The sequence below is a fragment of the Aythya marila genome (genome assembly GCF_965140915.1).
Source record: "Aythya marila genome assembly, chromosome: 1".
NCBI lineage: Eukaryota > Metazoa > Chordata > Aves > Anseriformes > Anatidae > Aythya > Aythya marila.
Window position 1 is genome coordinate 203,302,929 of NC_139042.1, and position 21,900 is coordinate 203,324,828.

The 21,900-nt window shown below is 43.9% G+C and overlaps 1 protein-coding gene across 5 annotated transcripts in view; it reads left to right on the forward strand.

The window, feature by feature from the left end:
• The window catches only part of SFMBT2 (Scm like with four mbt domains 2), a 180,711-nt gene that overhangs the window by 12,406 nt on the left and 146,405 nt on the right, over positions 1 to 21,900 (forward strand). For all 5 annotated transcript variants that reach the window (XR_014319395.1, XR_014319396.1, XR_014319397.1 and 2 more), the window contains exons 2-4: positions 1,947 to 2,116; positions 7,284 to 7,378; positions 10,602 to 10,842. Coding sequence is in view for 2 of the 5 variants with exons in the window: in XM_082783944.1 (XP_082640070.1) it covers positions 2,011 to 2,116; positions 7,284 to 7,378; positions 10,602 to 10,842 (442 nt within the window). In the remaining 3 variants the exon portion in view is untranslated. The remainder of the gene's footprint in view (positions 1 to 1,946; positions 2,117 to 7,283; positions 7,379 to 10,601; positions 10,843 to 21,900) is intronic.

Consider the following 21,900-nt stretch of genomic DNA (forward strand, 5'->3'; position numbering starts at 1 on the left):
CAGTGACCTCAGCCGTTCCTCGTACGTCTTCCCCTCCAGGCCTTTCACCATCTTCGTAGCCCTCCTCTGGACACTTTCCAACAGTTTCATGTCCTTTTTATACTGTGGTGCCCAGAACTGCACACAGTACTCGAGGTGAGGCCGCACCAGCGCAGAGTAGAGCGGGACAATCACCTCCCTTGACCTACTAGCGATGCCGTGCTTGATGCACCCCAGGATACGATTGGCCCTCCTGGCTGCCAGGGCACACTGCTGGCTCATATTCAACTTGCTGTCTACCACGACCCCCAGATCCCTCTCTTCTAGGCTGCTCTCCAGCGTCTCATCGCCCAGTCTGTACATGCAGCCAGGGTTTCCCCGTCCCAGGTGCAGGACCCGGCACTTGCTCTTATTGAACTTCATGCGGTTGGTGATCGCCCAGCTCTCCAACCTGTCCAGATCCCTCTGCAAGGCCTTTACGCCCTCATTTGAGTCCACAACTCCTCCAAGTTTGGTGTCATCAGCAAACTTGCTCAAAATACCCTCTATTCCTACATCCAGATCGTTTATAAAAATATTGAAAAGTACCGGCCCTAAAATGGAGCCTTGAGGGACCCCACTGGTGACCGCCCGCCAGCCTGACGCAGCCCCATTTACCATAACCCTTTGGGCCCTGCCTGTTAGCCAATTGCTCACCCATCGTATGATGTTTTTATTTAGCTGTATGGTGGACATTTTGTCCAGTAGGATCCTATGGGAAACCGTGTCAAAAGCCTTGCTGAAGTCCAAAAAAATCACATCAGCTGGTTTCCCTTGGTCCACCATACGGGTGATCTTATCATAAAAGGAAATCAGGTTAGTTAGGCAGGACCTACCCTTCACAAACCCATGCTGGCTGGGACCAATGACTGCTTTGTTCCCCAGGTGCGCCTCAATAAGTCCGAGAACCAACTTCTCCATGATTTTACCAGGCACTGACGTGAGACTGACAGGCCTGTAATTGCTAGGGTCTTCTTTCTGACCCTTCTTGAAAATCGGCACAACATTTGCCAGCTTCCAGTCTACCGGGACCTCTCCAAATTCCCAGGATCGTTGAAAAATAATTGATAGAGGTTCCGCGATGACATCCGCCAGCTCTTTCAGCACCCGGGGATGAATCCCATCCGGACCCATGGACTTGTAGGGATCCAGGTGGAGTAGCAAATCCCGCACACGTTCAGGGTCAGTTGGGAGTTTGTCATCCCCACCGTCCCGGTCCTCCAGCTCAGGGCACCCTGGGTCCTGAAGCCCATCATCGGCATTGAAGACAGAGGCAAAGAAGGCGTTAAGCGTCTCTGCTTTGCCTACGTCATCGTCTGTGAGGAGACCTTCCCTATCAAGGAGCGGCCCACTATTTCATTCTGGTATCTCCATTAGACATGTTGAACTTTATTTTCTAGAGTTTTTTCCAGTCTCTCCCAATTATTGTCCCTTCATTGTTTCCTCTGCTTCTTTTCTGTAAATCTCCCCCTTCAGAAATATGAGTGTTTATTAAATGAGATATAGCTCACACAGTGTTAGCCATCAAAAGAAATTGGAAGCCATGGGCTCAACTTGTTGGAGGAGGGCTGAGCTGAGCTGGCCTTGCTCAGGTGCCTTTTTGGGCAAGGATTGTGCCACGTTATGGGCATGTCCTTATCTCTCAGTTGGCAACACAGGGAGCTGGACTGAACTTTGGGAGGTGAATCCTTTGTGTTGAATATTGTGGATGTTGCTTATTACCACACTGTCATCTCTGTTATTGCAGTGATTATTGTCACTAAGGGAAGTGTCCTCTGCTGTGGCTCCTCATTCAACAATAGCTTTATCTTGGATGAGGAAGCAGGATTGAAGGGTTACGATCAACACAAAATAACTTGAAACTCCTTAGGAAAGGCTGAGAGTTGGTGTAGGCAGAACAAATCACCCATTGTTTCTTTTTTATTTAGTTTGTGCTCTAGGAACTCCCTGCTGCAGGATGAATTAGGAAGGGAAGGACTCTTCCTCTGAACCATGGACACAAGGGCGTCCTTCATCGCCACCATGCAAGAGACCCAGAATCTCTCCCCAGAGAAGGGTCAGAGCCCAGCCAACGGCGATCAGGAGCAGTTTGATTCAGGTGAGCTTTCCTTTACCATCACGGGCTACCTACATGGTCACAGCCCTCCAGCTGACCACCAGTAGGGGTGAGGGCAGTCCTGTTACCAGGGGACCATTAGGGGTGGTTGTATGGCTTGATGGCCTTTTTTGAGATTTGTGGGTTGGACAAAACTGTGTGTCCCATATTGTGGAGTGCTAAAGTGGATCCCTGGCTGATGGGGTGGGAGATTTCAGCTTTTTTTCTACTGGATCTTTTCTACAGTGCATATCAGTTACTCCAATTTTAAATAAAAAGCATTGGAAAACCTTTCCCAGGACACCGTATTGTGTCTTTCCTGTCCTTACATACAAATAGGTGCTCTCACCAGTGGTGAATCATTGATCCAACACTCCTCACATGCAGTGGTAGCAGTGGTGGGGTGAAAGCTTTCAAACTCTGCATGCTTTCCCTTCAGTGCCTTTTGCATCTGTTCTCTCAGGTGGTGCTGTCTTGTGCTCTGTTGGTAGCCCTGTGCTCAAGTCAAGCTCCAAAGCTCTGCCTTAGGTCCATTTCTCACTGTTTGTCCCTTAGCACCCCAGAAATTTGGGGGAGCGTGTTAAGATCCATCCCACCTGAAAGAAACAGGACACTTATGTTAGTTTAGGTAAGAACCCAAGTACTGCCTTGGGTTCTCTATAGACATGAAAGAGAGCCCTACTTCCCTAGGATGACATGTAGAGATGACTGCTGAGCATCACCTAAGCTTTAACAGCTGAATCTGGAGCTGAGATGCCTTAAGACACTTTAAAAAATAAATAAAAAATTTAGTCATCACCAGCAAAGAGGGAGATGTAGTTCCAAAAAGCAATTCATCCTGTTTTAACATTAGAGCTGGGTTGCCTTTGGGTTGAGTCACCATATGGAGCTGCCTGCTTTTTCCCCAGCGAGCATAAATAAAAGTAACCCTGGTTGGAGCATACAGGAACATCTTGATCCTAGTTGCCTGTGTGAGGTGGATCCCCATCTCAAGGTGTGATGGATGTGCCCTAATTCAGACATTTCCAGAGTGGACACCTGCAGCTTTTTATCACCACTGGATCCATTTATATCCATGGGAAAGAGGTGGGATCCTCTAGGGTGAGATGCAGTTGGCCAACTGTAGACATCAGTTTTGGAATGACCTGTGGTTCCTGGATGTCTTTGAGGTTAAGGATCTTGGTGACACTCCCATGACCATTTAGGAGGTTTGTTGTTGATCAGGATTTCCCCACTGGCCCCAAGCCCTCACCTAATTGCTGAATCATTTTGCCTTTCAGTTCTTTGTGAGTGACCAACGTCACAAATCACAGAATCACAGAATTTTCTAGGTTGGAAGAGACCTCAAGATCATCGAGTCCAACCTCTGACCTAACGCTAGCAGTCCCCACTAAACCATATCCCTAAGCTCTACACAAATGCATCTATGTGCCTGTAAATAAGATGGCTTAACAATTTTGCCACAAACCTTTTACATTTCCAAAATTGTTCTCCTTCAGGTAAAAATCTGTGTTTCTGGAGCCACAGGTTTGGGGTCTTTTATTCCCTTTATTTCCTGTAGCCAGACGTCCTGGGAGGCTGATAACAGCTGGAATAGTTGCATTTTTATCATGTCAATGCATGGAGGACTGCAGAGCACTTTAAAGCCATTGAGAGGCTCAGAGATAATGACTGGTTGATTTTATTTGCCATCCTAGGCTTGTTTGTACATCACCATATTGTAGGCTAGCCAGCCTTGACTCTCTCATTAAAAAAGAGCACTGGGCCTAAGCACCAATAATTGGAAAGGGAGTTGATATGTAAAATAAGCCTAATGCCAACTTTGTCATCTTGTGGGGATCTCTGCAGCAGAGCCAGGACTTTCGTTGTTGGAGCCTGTGACTTGGGAAGGGACGAACAAATAATCGCTTTGGATAATCACTTCTTGAGTGGGCACTGTTGTCATTGTAATTTTTAGGAAGGACTTTGCCTTTCCATGTCTGCCTTTTAATCAGGGATCTCCAGAAACATGAGAGAGGTTGACGAAGGCTGTCTTGTGCTCCTCATTGGTAGGGGTGTTGTGATGGACGAGGAGAGTTGTGTACAGTCCCATTAATACACACGTGGATGGGATTAGGGGTGTAACCCCATTCCTTTGGCTGCTCTGACCACAGGGCTATGCTGTGTCTGCTCTGAACGACCCTCTGCCAGATTTCTAAAAGGGAACAGAAGCTATTAAACAAATAAAATAGAAAATATAAAAAAGGAAGCTTACAGTCCCTTCACAATCCTGTGTGGTAAAATGAGTGAAAATAAAACACTGATGCCATGATAAATGAATTCTCTGTCATTATTTTTACAGACCTTGTAAAAGTAATTTCCTGATAAAGTCTGCAGATAAAACACTGTAGAGGAGTCAGACTGGAGAGAAATGGATTGACGGAGAGGGAAGGCTGCAGCTCTCATCACTGGGGGAATAGCACTGCCAGGGCTTGCGCCTCTCTGTTTGGGTTTAGGAAGGAGAGATCTGGCTGATTTTGAAAACAGATGCTGTTGGGAGTTTTGCTGGACTGCATGTGAATGAACCTGCTGGTGAGGCTGTGGGAGCAGCAGGGCGAGTGATGCTCCGTGTTGGCACGTGGCAGAGTAGGTCATGGGTGATAAGATTGTAAAGGACTTGTTGCATCCATAACTAGCATCTGTAACGCTAACATAATTAACTTACTGTTGCCAAATTCTGGAGAAGATTTTGTCGCCCTGGAGACATCGCTCCCTGAATGGGCTGAAGATGTATATACTGAACTGCTTGAAAATTCTGCTTTGTGGTAATTATTTCTTCCATAAGAATATTTAGTAAGGATGGAGAAAAACAGAAACTTGCATGGACTCCCTCAGAAAGTTAGAACAAAAAGAAGGAATGAAAACTGGGAACATACAGAGAGCATCATAGGCTGAGAGAAATGTCTCATGCTTTGAACAAGAAATAGCTGAGCAGGAGAGAGCCCTGGACTGACTTAGAGATGTCCTCAGGAGATGTCCTTGCAGTTGTTGAGCAGCCCATCCGAGTACCACAGGCTCAGATGGCCACAAAAGCAGGGAGCAACCAGGCAGAGGGGATGTGCTTTTAGTAGATGGGCTTTTAACTTTTTGCCTTCGCTTTTTCACATCAGATATAGTAATACAGTAATAGATTATAAGTAGTAAGTAATAGACTTAGTGGGACTGGGATTGGTGGTGCTCAGGGTAGAAAGTTGCTTAAACATAGAAGTAATTTTAAGGCTTTGATGGACAACCATATCTGCTAACCATCTACTTACAGACTCTGATACTGTTTTGTAGAGTCCTAAAATCTTTGAAATCTTTGGACCTGGCTCTCCTCTAAAACATTAACTCCACAGGGTTGCAGACTTTAAGGTTGAAGGATTTCCCTGATCAGCAAAGTTGCCCGCCTGCATGTTATAGATGAGAGAAAGTCTTAGCAATTTTTTGCACCAAGTTCCTACCTCGTGGCTAAGCTATGACTTGTCTGTCAGCCAAGAATGAACAGGGCCCTCATTTTAGGTCCAGTATCTCAACCAGGGACAGTTTCTCTGCCTGGAGGTTTTTGCAACGATTGCACTACACGAAACAAAGCCCATCCCTTATTCTACATTGAATTTGTCTGCTTCCAGATCTTTATCATGGGGTTGGGCTATTTCTTGTCCAGCTGAGTTGAAAACTCATCTGGTAGCCATCTTATCATGGGAGTAAATGTTGATTTACATCTTCATACTTAAGCAGGTTAATTGAGTTTGCAGTAAAGAGTCAGACCTTAGCCTTGATGCAGCAGAGTGCAGTGTTTAAGGGTGATGATGGCTCAGCACTCCTCTTTGAACTCCCAGACAAATCTTTTACCCTCTGCCAGCTCTGACTCAAAACCCCTCCTCCAATACATTTTTTTCCCATTGCATATATATGTCTGGCTCCATGGGCAGCAAATAAAACCTATTTCTTCCCCTTTTAATGAAGAGAGATTCCTATTGCACAATATAATTTTCTAGTCCTGAAAACTGGAGACCTGTAGCAATAATTGCAATAAATTAATCCTGCTGTTTTCTTCATAAAACTGTCTGGGGAGGTTTCTTAATTCAGTTTGTCATGAGTCACTTTAATTACATCATGACCATGCTGATGAATGTTTGGGCAGGTAAGGGTCTCGCAGAGTTTGCCTGATAAATGCTTATTGCGAAGGGCTCATTGCTAGACTGTAAATATTTTTGCTCTGGGGATGAAACTGGGTTTGCGAGATTGCCTGGGAACAAAATGAAAACAATCAGATTTGGCTGATTTTTCTGTAAGTGAAGGAAGATTTATTTTTAATTATTGCTGTGTGTGTTTTGGTGATGGTTTGAGGCCTCAGCTCTGCTCTGCTTGGCGTGGATGCAGAAAAAGAAAGAGCAGTAAAATCAGCTCCTTTGCCATGGGGAAGGATCGTGTGTGGGCCAATGGTGTGGATGGGGGAGGAATGATACAGAACCCCAAATCTGAAATGGGACAAGAAGAAATGCAGGGAGCAGTTTTGTGAGTGGTACAGGAGGTTTAAGGGGAAAGCAGCTGTAGCCCTGGGGGAATGGTCCCATGGAGGTCTTGGCTGATGTATTGGGACAGAGGGAGGCTGAGCAGGGACAGATAGGGTGGCAGCACTGAAACTGGGGCTCCACAGTCACAAGGGTTGGGGTATTTGCTCTGCGGGCTGCTCGGCCAACAGAAGCAACTCCTAGTATTATCACCAGGAAGCTGCTGTAATTAACAGTCCTGAGGATCCCAAGGCTGGGCCATTACACCCCAGAGATAGTGGATAGGCAGCAAGTGCCCCTGTGGCAAAGGCACAAGTCCCTATTGCACTATGGTGAGGTTGTTCCGCTGCTGCTGTGAAAGCAGAGTGACTTCTGGTCTCACAGTGGTGGCTGCTGAAGTCCCCAAATCTGCTGAAAGTGCAGTAAGAGCTGGTCAGACTGGCTAAGCACAGATCTTTAAACAAGCTTTCTGTGTTTCCTTGTGTTGATGTTTATATCGGTTGCTATTCTCACCCCCAAACTCTCTGACATAGCTTTTGCCTTCTTTGGCTGTGTTGTAGGCTGCTTTCCTTTCTTTCTATTTTTTCTTTTTTTTTTTTTTTCCTTTTTATTATTTTTATTTTTCTTTTGAGCAGATGAGGGCTCCAGCATTGAGGATGCAGACTTCAACTGGGATGAGTTCCTGGAAGAAACAGGAGCCAGTGCCGCTCCCCACACCTCCTTCAAACACGTATGTGCTTTGGCTGTGCCTCGCAAGCATTGAGCATGCTCCCTCTTCTGGTTTTCAGGGGATTCCTGCCCAACTGAAGTGGGATCTGACCATTTGGTGTAGGATTTGGCTCTCTGAGGATGTGACAGCCTGCATGGGAACAAAGCTGAGTGCTGCCTGGTGCAGCTCCTGGCACTCTAGCTTGTGTTAGGTGACATCAGTTTGCACGCACTGACTGCAGTCACAACTCAGGACACTCTGTCATCTGCCCTGGGTTCAGATTGGTCATTGATCAAGGTTTATGTCGCTTTATAATACTCATATTTTTATAATGTTTATAATGTACGTATGTTTTTTTTTTTTTTTATTATTCCACTGTTTCTCCTTTTCCTTTTTGTTTTATTGCTATCCATCACAACTCATAGAGCTTGATCTCAGAAGACTGCTTGATTTATCTGAAGGTGTCCTCTCAATGTGTGATTTACTGACTAGCAGGCTCACTCAGCACTAGAGTCCAGCATGGCCCACAGGAAGCCACTGAATAGAATAACAATCTTGCAGCCTCCTTCCTGGAGATGCTGCCTCAGTAGTGTGGGAGCCAAACGCTTGGGCAGATGACCCTCCTGGGTGAATGTGGCTTGTGCAGACATGAAGGAGTCCTGGATATGCCCTGGTAGTTACAGCAAGGTCTGTTCCTCCGGTCCATGTTAGCAGAAGTAGTATCCACAGTTTCTGAAATTTTGACTGATGGAGAAGATTGGAGCACACTTTGAAGAAGGAGTCTTCAAGCAGAGCCCATTGCATTCAAAGATCTCATTGTATGGGACCAGTTTCTCCATCTACATCCAGTTGTCTAACCTCTTCTGCTCAGCCCACCTGTGTGCTGTTCATAGCCTGCCTTTACACAAGGACATGGACAGAACTGAAATTGATGCACAGGTTCATCATAGTTGAAGGCATGCATGAATGTTCTGGAGGATGTAGGCATCTTAAGCAGGAAAGAGAGGGCTTTTAGCTGTGATGCTCTCAGCTCACTTAAACTGAGTCTGGTTACTGGCAGAGACATTTTTTGAGAGCTGTGTAGTTGTGGAGCATGTGAGAAGGAAGTTCCTCAAAGAATCTGTTGCTACTTTAGGATTAGTTTCCATTTTGATGACTGCCTTCATGTTATTAAGTTACCTTTGTCTTCAGGTGCCTTCTTGATTTTTTTTTTTTTTTTTGAGGAAGTGAGGAGCAGCAGTGGTGAAAAGCCTCTCTCTCCTATCAACATCTGAAAAGAAAAAAATAAGTCATACAATCCTCCATTATTTATTTTGCTTTCATTTTAACAACACTGGAGTATTGCAGGATGAAGGACTGTAATTTTCTGTACTGGAGAATTACAGGACAGTGGTGAAGTTTTATTTTAGTTTATCTTTGGTTCAGTGGATGTCTGGAAAGAGCATCTTGTCCCAGGGTTCTGCTCTGAGCCCTTACCCAAATACTGGAGCCAGGTGGAAGTTCTGTGCTTCGTGAAGTCCTTATGGATTTCTTTAGGTGCATGAAGATGCTTGTTGCAGCCTGCTGATTGTGGTATTCCACACCTGGGACAGTTGATGTGATGTAAGTTTATGCTGGGAATTATCCTTGGTGTCTATGCTTCACAGTCTGGAACTTCATCCTCCAAAAAATTGGTTGTCCAGGAACTGGAAGGCCCTCAAAGAAATTCGATTGTTTTGTCCCCAGTTTGTGTGATTTCCAGTCACAAGTCTCTTGCCTCTAGAATACTGCTTTGGTCCTTACTCTTGGTGAGAGCAAGGAGAGACACCACAAGTGGCCATGTATCCTGGATTATTCTTGAGGACCCTGAGCATCACAAGAGCTAAATCCTGTCTTATGACTAAACTAGTAAATGTCATGGATTTTTCTCAATCTTAGATGATCTCCAGAGGTCCCTTCCAACCTCAGCTGTTCTGACTCAGGCATTGATGCTGATGAAAGTGTCTACATAACTAAAAGCATGTGTAGTGTTATAATCTGCAAATAATATATGGCTTTGGCTGGCCACCACTCATGTCATAAACTGGAGTGGGGTGGGTGAGGCAGTGCTAGATATTCCAGAGGAGCTCAGTTTTCTTTTTTCTTTTTCTTTTCTTCAGCTTGGCAACCTGAAGTATGAATCTGCAGGTGGCTATGTAGACTGTAATACATTTATCTCTATGAGCAGAAGAGGCATTTTAACCTGTCATGTAAATGAGAACTAAATCAGAGACAGGCTTAAACCAGATTGTAAAATCTCTCTGTAGGAGATAATGTACTTAGAAATGTTTAAGAATCCATCCTTAAGCATCTCATAGGGAGTCACAGGCTCAATTTTGGATGGACTTCTGAAGACAAAGCTGGCATTGCAAACAGTGGACCAGTATCTACCTCTTCTGTACCAACAGCAGCTCGAGACACCCCACTGGCCCTTGGAAGATCGATTTCGATGTGCCCATAGCAGTCCCTGCAGGGACTGAGAGATACACTCTAAGAGATGCACTGGTGCCTCCAGTGTCCATGGGCGAATTATTTGTGACCTGTCACTGCTGAGATGAATGGAAGTGACCTGTCCATCAAAGGGCAGGACAGTGATCCCAAGCCAGTTGCTTCTTTCAGCCGTGGATCCTGCCTTCTTTACCAAGGTGCTGGGAGAGTGAATTGGCTGTGCTTTGAGCTGCTGGGCATGGATTTAGTGGAAATGCTCTCCTCGGTCTGCTTGGCACAGCATTCAGCCTGTGATGCTTGTCATACATCAAGAGGTGCCTCAGTGTTGTTATATGACTAATTATTATAGCTGGACCTAACTCCCAGAGGTGCTCAGTGCCTGCCTGTTCTACCTTGCACGCATCCTGTCATTTGCCTGACGGAGCTGTGGGGTGGGAAATGTAACCTCAGTAGGGTGACCCACCTTTCTCCCAAGCATTATGTAAAGATTGATGATGCTAAGGCAGCTACCAGCCCTCTCCTAAAAGTGATGCACCTGACGTTGACACTGATGGTGAGCCCATTTGGAGTACATGGGACCTTTCATGATGGGGTATGTACTAGTGAAGTAGGCATGATCCTGGGCAGACTGGGAAGGAGGTAGTTGTATTAAGGAGCCCAATCAACTCATGTCCTATCCCAGACCTGTTCTTTAGTGGCAGTGTTGGCTTGCTTAGTCAGACAGGGAGTCTTCCTGCAAAGAAGAAAAAGTAACACCATGCCTTTCTCATTCTGTAAGGTTGAAATCAGCCTTCAAAGCAGTTTCCAACCAGGGATGAAATTAGAAGTGGCCAACAAGAGCAATCCGGACACATACTGGGTGGCTACGATCATTACAACATGTGGACAGCTCTTGTTGCTTCGTTACTGCGGCTATGGAGATGACCGCAGGGCGGATTTCTGGTGTGACGTAATGACAGCAGACCTTCACCCCGTTGGCTGGTGTACGCAGAATAATAAGGTCCTGATGCCTCCGGATGGTGAGTTCTGTGTGTTTTGCTAGAGCCATACTGATGGTTAGTCTCCAGACTTCCAGTCAATGTGGAACAAGTGCTCCAGGTGCTTGTTGGGTGGTGTTGGGGTGGTGTTGAATGATGCAACACCAACAACTGGTGTTGGGTGATGGAATTCCACTGAAATTGTATGGCAGTTCATGGCCATGTCTCCATAGGTCAGTGGGTAATTCAATTTTCCAGTCAGCCTCCAGGGGAGAAGTTTTTGCCATGCTGTTAAGAAGAGAAGAAGCTTCTGGATGAGGTTATCTTAACAATGAAATGCATTACTAAATTGCCAAGCCATGACTTTCAGTGAGAGCAGAAAATTGTCCTGTACTTGCAAAAAGGAAGGACTAAATTCCGGGTGAGGACAAACTAGAATTAACAAGATATTTGGGTGTAACCAAATTCAGAAGTTGGCTGTGCATTCAAATATTTTGCCCTGGAAGTTTAAAGCCTTCTTTTGCCAGATTCTTTAATTCCAATGGTAGATACACATCAATAAAGATAGCAAAATTCGGTCAGCATAAGTGAGGGTGTGTCCTGATTCTCTGCTTTTTGGTGCACAAAAGCTGAATACAAGAGCTGTAAATTCCATGTGGAACAGTTTTTTAATAATACGTTTAATCCTCAATGTTTAAGAAAAATAATGTGGTGGGTTTATTTGTTTGTTCATTTTTGCTGTGGACAGCAACAGAACAGCTGTGCATTCTTACCACTACGTAGCTCCAAGCAGAGGTATTCTTGTCACCGTTGCTCATATGTATTCCCTCTGTACATCCAGTTTATTCTGGGCTGGGGGAAGAAGAGATGAATGTTTAGCCTCTGGCTTGTGAATGTGTTTGAGAAAAGTCTCGTTTAAGAATTCTGCCTGCCGAAGTCATTCTTCTACTTGCTGTTCACACGACCGTTGAAAAAGTATATGTACCATTTGTGTGTCACGCTTGACTTCTGGTGTAGCTGTTGCCTTAATTCCTCTGGAAGTGAGCTGTAGTCTATGGATTAGAGCAGAAACAGGCTCATTCCTGCCTTGCATATGCTGAACTCTGAGCTGAACTGTTATCTTTTTGTTCGGATCTGACTGCCTTTTGAATAAACAGAAAATTGATTGCTTAAAAAACAACAGCAACAACAACAAAAAAATATGTCAGAGAAATCTGTTGGTTTAGGAATAAGTCAAATGATGTAAGAGGGGTTAATTTTTTAATTTTATTAGTGTCTTAAACTGCCTTTTATTATGTGGATTATAATCAATGTTACCATAAGGGTGTACAATGCCATAAACTAAATCTCAAAATGCCAGGGTCGAGGGGTAAAAGATTTTATCGACTGTTGTAATAGAAAATAATGATTGTTTCATAACTGGAGGCATACTGCTTTTCATGAAAATGTTAGTCTGCTCTTTGGGCTGTGGCTACTTCATGTAAACTGTTTTGCTTGAGTGACCGCAAATGTGGAGTGTGTGATGGCTCCTTTCTCTTCTGTCCAGGTGATGTAACTGTATGCCAGAGTATTAAATCTGGGAAACTTTCCTGCTTTTTGGGTGTGTGTTTTCTGTTTTGTTGTTTGTTTGTTTTGTTTTGTTTTTCCCTCACCATAAGATGTAAGCATTTAAGAGCTTGAGCTGTGTTTTGGAATGAGACATCTAAAACACCCCAGAACATCTGAGCCTTCAGGACTTCCATCAGTTGGAAAAGAGGGAGGTCCTAAATGCATTGATAAATCACAGAGCTCCTCTGTGTGTTTGCTCAAGGGATTTGGCCTGTGGTCAAAGGTGGGCTTTGAAAAGATTGTAGCTCCCATGGGGGCAGTACAAGGAGGAGGCTGGATGTTCAGGAGTGCCTCTTGTCTGCTGTAGGGAGAGCTGAGCTCTGGCCAGCTTTGGAAAGTAGCTTATGAGTACTGGACTTCATTCTATGCAGATGTCTGAAGTTCATCCTGTGCTTAATTGTTTTGCTGATCAATGACTGTATCTTAATGAACTGAACTTCACTACAGTCCCGAGAGTTTTACCTGGTAAAACCTGAAAGATCAGACCTTGCCTTGATAAAAAAGAAACTGTCATTCCCAATAAACTCCACTGAGGTTTTCTGCCAGTTTAGCATTGCACACTACTTTGTTGTCAAACCTTCAGAAGAAATAAAAGGCAGCTCTGAATTATGTGGTCTTGTTTCCTAGGGGCCCAGTTCTGCACATATTGATCACAATGAGGCTATCTGTTGGCAAGACCATACAAACAGAATGGGCAGGGCCAGTTACCTGTTGTTACAATTTGTTTTTAATCAGGAGCCAAAGGCATATCTGCCAAGAAGGAGTTGCTTAGTGGGCAAAATACTATCACTGGTACAATACTTTGTTTCTGCTTAGGAAGCAGATAGGACTGATCAGTGTGAGTCTTGTAAATGCGATGCCAGACAACACTGGTACAAGTGAGAGGATGGAGAATTTCAATAGATGGAAGAGAGATGGAAAAAAAAAACAGTCTGGTTCAGTTTACCAAATCAATAGAGCTTGATTTAATGTTCAGCGCATACAGAGCTTTTAAGGGGCAGCTGCCAAATAATTATTGTTTATGATCCCGATAGAAGGAAGTCATTTAATTTACAGACTGTTGCATTATTATTTATTGGATGACGTTAGTTTTGCATCATGGTGCCTGCAAGGATAATGTCAAGTCATGTTATGTCCTCCCCTGACATTATGGTATAATGCACTAAAATAGGGCTGAGGCCCAAATGCTTCAGTTTGTAATAAAATGTATTGGCATATCAAAGGACAGTGTGAGTGTGCATGTGCCTGCAAGCTTCACCCTCCATCCCCCTTCCCTGCAGGAAATCAAAGGAGTAAAATTGTAGTTACTTCAAGCTTTGCCATTAATTATATTTTTCTCATTACAAATCGGTGTGTAATTTGAATTGCAAACTCAACTATCCTGGCAGAATAGATCTGTTTACCATTCAAAGCAAAATGAAAATTATTTAAATTAGTTAATATAGAACTCATTTGAATGAATTGGATGTTTATTCATGAACTAGCTGAGGCAAGTGTGAAGCTGTCCTTATGGTCTGTAGCTTTGGCACTGATCAGCTCTAAAGTCACGTCCTGGGACAGAGATTTCTTTTTTATTGTGTATTAACCGTGGGGTAAACCAGTGGGGTAGGTACTGCCTGATGTAGTTGAGTCTGAAATTTTCATCCTTTCTGTCAGGGCCCTTCAATAACTATAATTCATTTGAGGAAGAGTGACGTGCTTCAGAGTTTGTTGACAGTGGCAGGAGTGTGGTGGGAAGGTGGGATTTGGCTTCTGCACTGTAGGTGTGGGATGTAAAGTAGACCTTCCATTGGTTAGTTAAAATTGCCCCATTATAGTGACCTGTATGGAATGAGAGACAGCTCCTTCGTTGCTTCATATGTTTTACCAAGCTCCATCCTCCTCCTCAGCACAGAGCCGATGCGGTTGTTGTTTCATATCCTTCATCCCTTGGGATCTCTTACTCACTGAGCATTAAAAATTTAAGTCTATCTAAACTTTTCCTTACTCGTAATTCCCTCAACAGAGAAAGAAAAAGAGGTCTCTCACCTCCTTTAGCCTGTTATTTCCATGTGCTGTTTTCCTTTGTTGATGACAGTTGGGTTCATGAACACATTTACCATCGGGTAGAAGAGCAGCGTGGAGAACCTGACAAGCGTAGTAGCTAAATTATGCATTGTGAAACATGCAGAGAGCAGGAACGTCTTTTGATTGACACTTGGGTGTTTTTGTACAGATTGCAGGTTTACAGCTGAGCCAACAGAGCTGAATCTCTCCTGGCACTATCTTAATGCATTCTGGGATGCGCTAAAAACACTGGACGACAAGATTATTGTGTACACATGTAATTGCTGCAGTGGTTTTGCTTTAGCGTTATTGACAGATGGAAATTCAAATAGGGCATTTTGGAGTGTGGATCCTCACGGTGATCTCGTCTGCTTGCAGTGTAAACCAGGAGGCAGAGGAGGCTGGAGATGTAAAGGAATACAACAGCGAGAGAACCAGGTCTATATGCTGGTTTTACAATGAACTGGTGCAGATGGGAAAACCTCAGAACACCATCTAGCCATGGATACGGTGATCACAATGATCAGTTGTACTGTGTAGGAAAGCAGCCTCTACTTTTCCGTTACACCAATATAAGAAGAATAAAAACTCAAAGGCCTGATCCTAGGATGTAATGAATCCTTCTTGCATGGTGCTGAGCTCCACCAGGGAAAATATGCCAGAGAGTGCTGAACACTTTACTCTGTGAAGGCAAATATCACCATTTGGTCATTTTGAAATAGGTGTTTGTACGCTGCTCAGGTCAGGTTAACTTTTATATTAAATTGAGGCAAAAGGAGGAGAATTTCACTCAGACTTCAAGTGCTGGGTTGCATTGTGGGCAGGGTACGGATTAAAAATTAGATAAAACTTTTGTGACACACAAAACTGGGTTGCCTTCAAATGACAACTGTATTCCCATTTAGGTTGACATTTCGTACTGTGACAAGTAGCCTACCTCAGTCCTGCTGTGGACTGATAGAGAGGTCTAATTACAGATTCCAGGTTTCAGATGGGAATCTTAATAGCCTTTTCTTTTTTTAGTCATTATACGAGTCTATCAAAAAGCTAAGTCCTGCTCTTTGAGATCTTAGGTGTGAGCAAGGGGAGAAGTGGATCTGTTTGGCAATGGTAGTACTCATGGCATGATGGCTCACTGGTTTCTACACAGTCAGAAGGTGATCTGTGGTATTCCACAGCTCATTTGTGTGCAACATGTGGGCTAGATGAATACATAGATTAAAGAAATAAATTACATCTGGGCCATTTTTCCCATTTTGTTAGAGTTCAAGTGAAATAATCAATGGGTGTAATGGTTAGAACAGACACCAGGTTTGGGATACAATGGAAAATAATGGAATTGAGACAAAATAGGGCACAGGGCATGGAAAGAACAGCAAAGGGTGATGGCGAGGCAGAAAAAAAAAAAGAGAAAAGCAAGTTTTGAGTAGTCAGTTAGTGTTCAATGTGTGGATTTGGTGTCATGCAAGAAGCCCTGTGGGCACTGAATGCTTTTCTGTAGGACACTTTGAGGCTGGTGGGTGGTGGTGGAGATGTGGCCCTGCCACTTGCCTTTCAACCCCATTTTTGGACGTCACTTGTGTTCAGAAAGCTTGTCCACAGGGTTCTTCAGGGTGACAGAGGTAACATTTCTGCAAATAGGTACAGGCCTTCAGAACTGCTCTCAGAAAAGGCGATCATGGATGTTTTTTTACAGCTGAAGCCAACTTTCCCCTGGTAATCTCATCCCAGAGGAAATAAAACTTAGACTGTGCCTGCAGCTCAGTGATTATAGTGCAAGTAGAGGGATCAGATGGGCAGGGCGGACTTCCTTTATCTTTCTGAGGAGTTGGCTCGCCTCCTCTGACTTATCTGAGATGAGTTTGCTTTTCAACTGGTATAATTGAGAGCAGATCTGGCTCTGCTTTACCTCTTTCATTGAAGGCTCACCTGAAATATTACTTCCTAAGAGCTCGAGGCTGGAGAAAATCAGTAGGCATTCACTGAGCTTATGCTGTTTTACATCCGCTAAGAACCGGGCCCTCGAGCCAAGTGAAATGAAACTCGGAAATCTTCTTTGGCAGGTTGTACTGTGAAAGACTGTGGATATTTCTAAAGTAGTGTATAGATTTAAAAAAAAAAAACAAAAAAAAAAAAAACCAACTTGCTTAGTCTTTATCCTCTTATTCCATCAAAACCAAATTTAGACTAACCTAATGTAAATAGATTGTAGGATTTCTTTATTTTAAACACTGCAAATGACTCTTAGTGCAGTGTTTTATGTGTGCTTTTCAAGTCAACTTTAGCAGAGTATTAATTATGCAGGGGTGACGTTAGCATAAATAACTAGTCAGCAAATAAATGTCAATTAAATATTCTATTAGCATAGTAGGCAGCTTTATGCATTGGCATAGAACATTTAGCAGATCATACTTAATGAGCATGTAAAAAAATAACATTTTTTTTTCTTTGCTCTCCTAATGATGGCAGAAGGGAGAAGAGAAAGAAAGGGAGGTAAATATAATGCTAGCCTTGGCTGAAGAGCTGATGGTGTTTGGGCTGAAATTTGCCCTAGTGGAAGGGTGTCAGTTGCCTCCATTGCCTCTTGGGAGCTTGCAGCAGCTGGAGATCACTGGAGCGCATCCTGGCTCAGCATCTCCCCGCCAGCCCCACGCAGCCCCTTGCATTCTGGCTCCTGAGAAGAAAATATTTTCATTACAGCACCCACGGGAGTTTTTCCTTCCCTTCCTTGACAAGAGTCAGATGGCTCAGTCTGGGGTGTGAAAATTCAAGAGTTAGCCCATTTCTCGTGCAGTGTCAGGATAATGTTGTCTTGATCACAAAAATAGTCTTTTTGCTACTGTGTGGAGCTGCAAATCTTTTGCACGTGGTGTTGGCTTTAGTTACTTTCGGGAGACTTCATATTGCCAAATGAGGCCCTTCTGGGGTAAACCAAGCATAATAGGTCCCCGTGTGTCTTACGGGAACGTAAGTAATCATTGAGCTACTGTGCAAATGTGGCACAGCATGGCCAGTGGGACAGGCCTTACAAAACATTTGAGTTGTTGATTTCATTAAATGTAGAGTTTCTGAGCATCTCCAGATCTGCGGGGCTGGAGTCAACTTTTTTTTTTTATTTGATTATTTGAAGTCAACCTTTTTATTATTATTTGATTTTCTTTTTAATATGATTTTTCAGGTCTAGAGGCAGAGTTGCAGAGAACCTTGTAGGGATGAAGTGCAGGCTGGTTTGTAAGGTGGGCTTGGGAGTAAATGATTTCTCCTGGTATTTCTGCTGTGAGACTTGGACAAAGAAACACCGAGTGAGAAATGAGGTCTGTGCTGCTCTGGCCTTAGCTTTGGGCTGTGGTGATGCAGGCTATCGAGGGGGAAAAATAAATACTTGATTAAACATATATTATTTTTTTTGAAGTTTTTCAGGAGTGTGGTGAAGGTGGTCCTTAGGGAAGACACCTCCTGTGAGGCTCCCAGCCTTGGCTCTGCAGTGTCCCTGTAGTTAAGGTGTGTGGGTTTTAGGGTGGGGTGCTGTCAGGCTCTCTGCAGAGAGGAATATTTCTCCTAGGGTGAAACCCCATCAGCTGAGGTCAATCTTTGTACTTCTCTATTGAATTTTTGGTCCCACTGACTTAGAAAAGGTGGGTTTTCCTCCTTTACAAAGCCTTTGCTTTCTTCTCCTCAGTATTTTCCTTTGGAAGAAGTCACTGTTTCCCGCTCCTCCCAAAATATCAGAACAGCTGTTTCTGGGATTAAATGCCCCAAATGTTGTTTTGAATTGCAGCAGTGCCTTATGGGGTTTGGACGTGGGGGATGGTCCCTCCTTGTCCTTTTGCCTTGGCTAGACTCTAGCTAGGCCTCTCCTTGTGGAGGCATACTGAGATGAATCCTCCTCCTGCCCCATGAGATGTAGTTGTGTTTGGGGAACCCAGGCCCTGCTGAGGACCAGGCACTTGAAAACCCAAGTCACAGGAGTTGGTTCAGGTTTCCAGCAAAAATTAAAAAAAGCCGAAGATGGTACATGAAGGAGGCTCTGGTTATTAAAGGCGAGAAAAGAACACGCTTTAATCAAAACCTAATTTTCCAGCAAGAAGCTGTTTCAGCAGAAACACTTCCAGCAGGCCTAGTTTCCAGGGACAATGATGTGTGCTTATGGTGTATTTATATTTATTTATTCTCACAAATAAATGGAGTAAGAGAAATGGGAGCAGGCCTGACCAGGCAGCCCATGGTCCAACAAGGCAGGGATGTGCACAGTGACTGTGGCCACTAGACCTGCACAGGACCCTGCAGTGCACCCTGCTCTGCATCCACTTTGGGGTGCTTTTTTATTGTTTAGGATTTTATGGGAAAAGTAGGCCTGGCCTACATCCAGACTAACTATCGGTACAATTTCTTAGAGATGAGTTTTATTAATGCAATTATCCCTGCACAGTCCTAATGCAGATCCTGGATTTTTGCACACTTACAGATGTAAAGTACACTTACTTGGATTTCTAAATGTAGCCTATCCTCATTTCTGTGCTGCACTGAGATGTGTAGTCAGTAAAAATACAGTAAAATGATATTACATCGCTTTACAGCTAACATTGAGGATCCTATGGCACTGTTTATCCTTGTGTGTTATTAGCCCAACTCGGAGCATGGGTTTAATCTGCAGGTTGGCTGGCAGCCAAGGAAGGGTTCGAGCAGGGGATCCACTGATGGAGTGAGATTTGATAACAAATGACTCAGACACGCCAATGCTGAAATGAATGCAGTTTCTGACTCCTTTTCTCTTGTTTGGGTGGACTTTCTGTCCCAGGACAGTCAGGGTCTTGGAGAGGGAAAAGGAAAATACTCTTTGCAGTGTCCTCATTCTTGATGCAAAATAAACGTTTTTTTACAGGTGCTTTCTGCCTGACCAGTGAGTGGGTTTGTCAGGCAATCCCTACATAGCTTTGTGCCCTTCCTCAGCAATTTCCTGTTCAACCTGTCACCTGCCTGATGCTGAGCTGGGCAGGCTTCACCCCTCCTTGCATCTAAAACTGTGCATGCATCTCCTGGAAGGGGAATCTCTGAGCATGTGTCTCTTAGCTGGCCTGACTTCTATTTCTGTCTATTGCTACGGGTGCAATAAATCAGCAGGGTGCTTTGCAGCATGTAGCAGTCCCTTTTGGGTGGCACAGGGAAGGCTGAATTATTTTAACTGCAGCTATCCAGTTACAATTCAAGAAACAGTGCCTTGTGTACAAGCAACAGTGGAGCTGAGGAGTGCGCTTACTGCAATGAAAACTGAAAACCTGATCCTTTCATAAACAGTCTGGAGGGGGATGGATGTTGAGTAGGGGGGGAAAGAAAAGCAATGTTTTTTGTGGACTTTGACAAGTTATAAATATATCCTGAGTGAAACTGATAGCGTGGAGCTTTATGAAAGATTTAATGAATAAATATTTCATGCCCACATGGTGCTTCTTCAGTAACGCACGCTGCCGGTAAAAAGCAATAAACAAAGAACCTCCTTCAGGGTTTGTTTGGGCTTCCAAATTAAACTAATTTAATCAACTTTTTCAGTCAAGCTTGATATTAGTTCATTTCTGTACACAGCACTGTACTTGGATCTGCTTGTTTTCTCCTGTAACCTGTTTTCCTGTCAGGAAGGTGTTTGAATATCAAAGAATGACGCCTTTCATCCCGCCACTGTGGTGTGCATCTGGGTTTTCAAGGCAGAGAGCACAGGCTGACTTTCTCCCTGTCCTGCAGCTTGAGGAATCAGCCGTCCTCCACAACCGTGGCTGTCAGGGTTAGAGGTCCCCCTGGTGAAGTTTTCATTTTCCAGCAGGGAGGTTGCTTGAGCACAGTGCTTGTTTCTGAATGCAAGCAGGTGGCCATTGTTTGGGTTTTGGGAGCCCTTATCATCCAGTTTGGTGCTCAAAGAGCCAGAGTTAGCCATGCGTGCTCTGGGGACTGGCTTCATGTGGGCAGCAAGGCTTGCATGCATCTGCATTGGGTTTATTGCTGCACAGATTTATGTAGAGATTGAAATGCTTTTGTAGCTCAGGCTATTGGCAAAGCTGGGTCTCAGGCATGCTAGTGCTGTTGCTTTATTGGGTGACTGTCACAACAAGTGGCCAGGAGGAGAAAAGGTTATATATTAGCACTGTGTTCCACGTCTTTGAAATACTTTAAAAAATAAAATAAGATTTATAGAGAGCTCTTTTTCCTTTGAAAAGAGCAGGACAGCAGCTAATTGATTCTTTCACAGCTGGACCATGCAAATAAACAGCAAACAAAGCATGGTAGGGAGGCAAAAGCAAGGGTGCTAAGAAGAGTAGAGCTGACTTTGGGAAGACATCTGTGGACAGAGCTGCTCAGTGAGCTGAGGATCTGCTCAAACTTGGACACTGTCATGAACCTTCATGTGAGGTGCTGGGGTTTTTCATTTTGCCTAATGCAGGTGCATGGAATGGGACACTTCTCAGCTTTTCTCACAAGAAAGTGCTTTTTTTTACTGTTGTTGTTCACAGCCACTGATCTGGAATCAATTTATTTTTTTTTAATTTTTTTTTAGTGGGCAGCCTTGAGAACTGGAATTTTCCCTTGGGGCTAGATGGAGTAGATTCCCATGAAGCGTGTGCCAAACTCTGGATTGTGGCAAAAAAAGGGGTTGTGTTAGAAACTTTGGAGGAAGCTCTGATTGTCCAAACCCATGTAGACCTGTACTATTATTTTTATTTTTAATATTATTTAAGGAAATTGTTATTGTGTTTATCTAGATCAAAACACAGCAAAAAGTTGCATCTTTTGATAAGACTGATGGCTTCCTGTAGTAGCACTGAGGCAGTTGGCAGATAGTTGACTGAATATTTCAATAGTTGACTGATCTATCTGGAAGTGTTGGCAGCACCAAATTCTGCTGTGGCTCCCGACTTCCTGCAAGGAAAGCATGTTTGGATGGGACTTGAGTGCCATTCAGGATACTCAGAGGGCTTAAGATAAGTAGTTGGGATCCTGTGGCTTTGCCTTCTGCTGCTCACAATTCTGGTCACAGTCTGTGGGATAACGCTGCAGCCACTGCTGTGACTAAACCATTGGTTCTGGACCTGACATTTCGTGTGAGTTTGTGCTGGAGGAACAAAGATATGGGGGGAGAAGAGTAATTGCAGCACGACTCTGAATGAGAAACTGTATTTCCAAGGAAATATATTGGAGGAAAAGGTTGTGAGCAGACATCAGGCGGCTTCTCTGTGAGCAGAGATTTCCTGAGTGGTCTTGTTTTGTTTGTTTTTTTTTTTTTTTTTTTTAGCAACAAGTAAAATGGGATGGATTTTTGGAAGATACTTTTGAGGCCATGTCAGCTAAAATATCCCTTTGATTGTTGCAAAAATAACAACCATTCAGTTCATTGCATAAAACAGCAAAATCCTCCCCCCAAGACACTTAAGTTTCAAGGGATGGAAGCATGTAAATTAT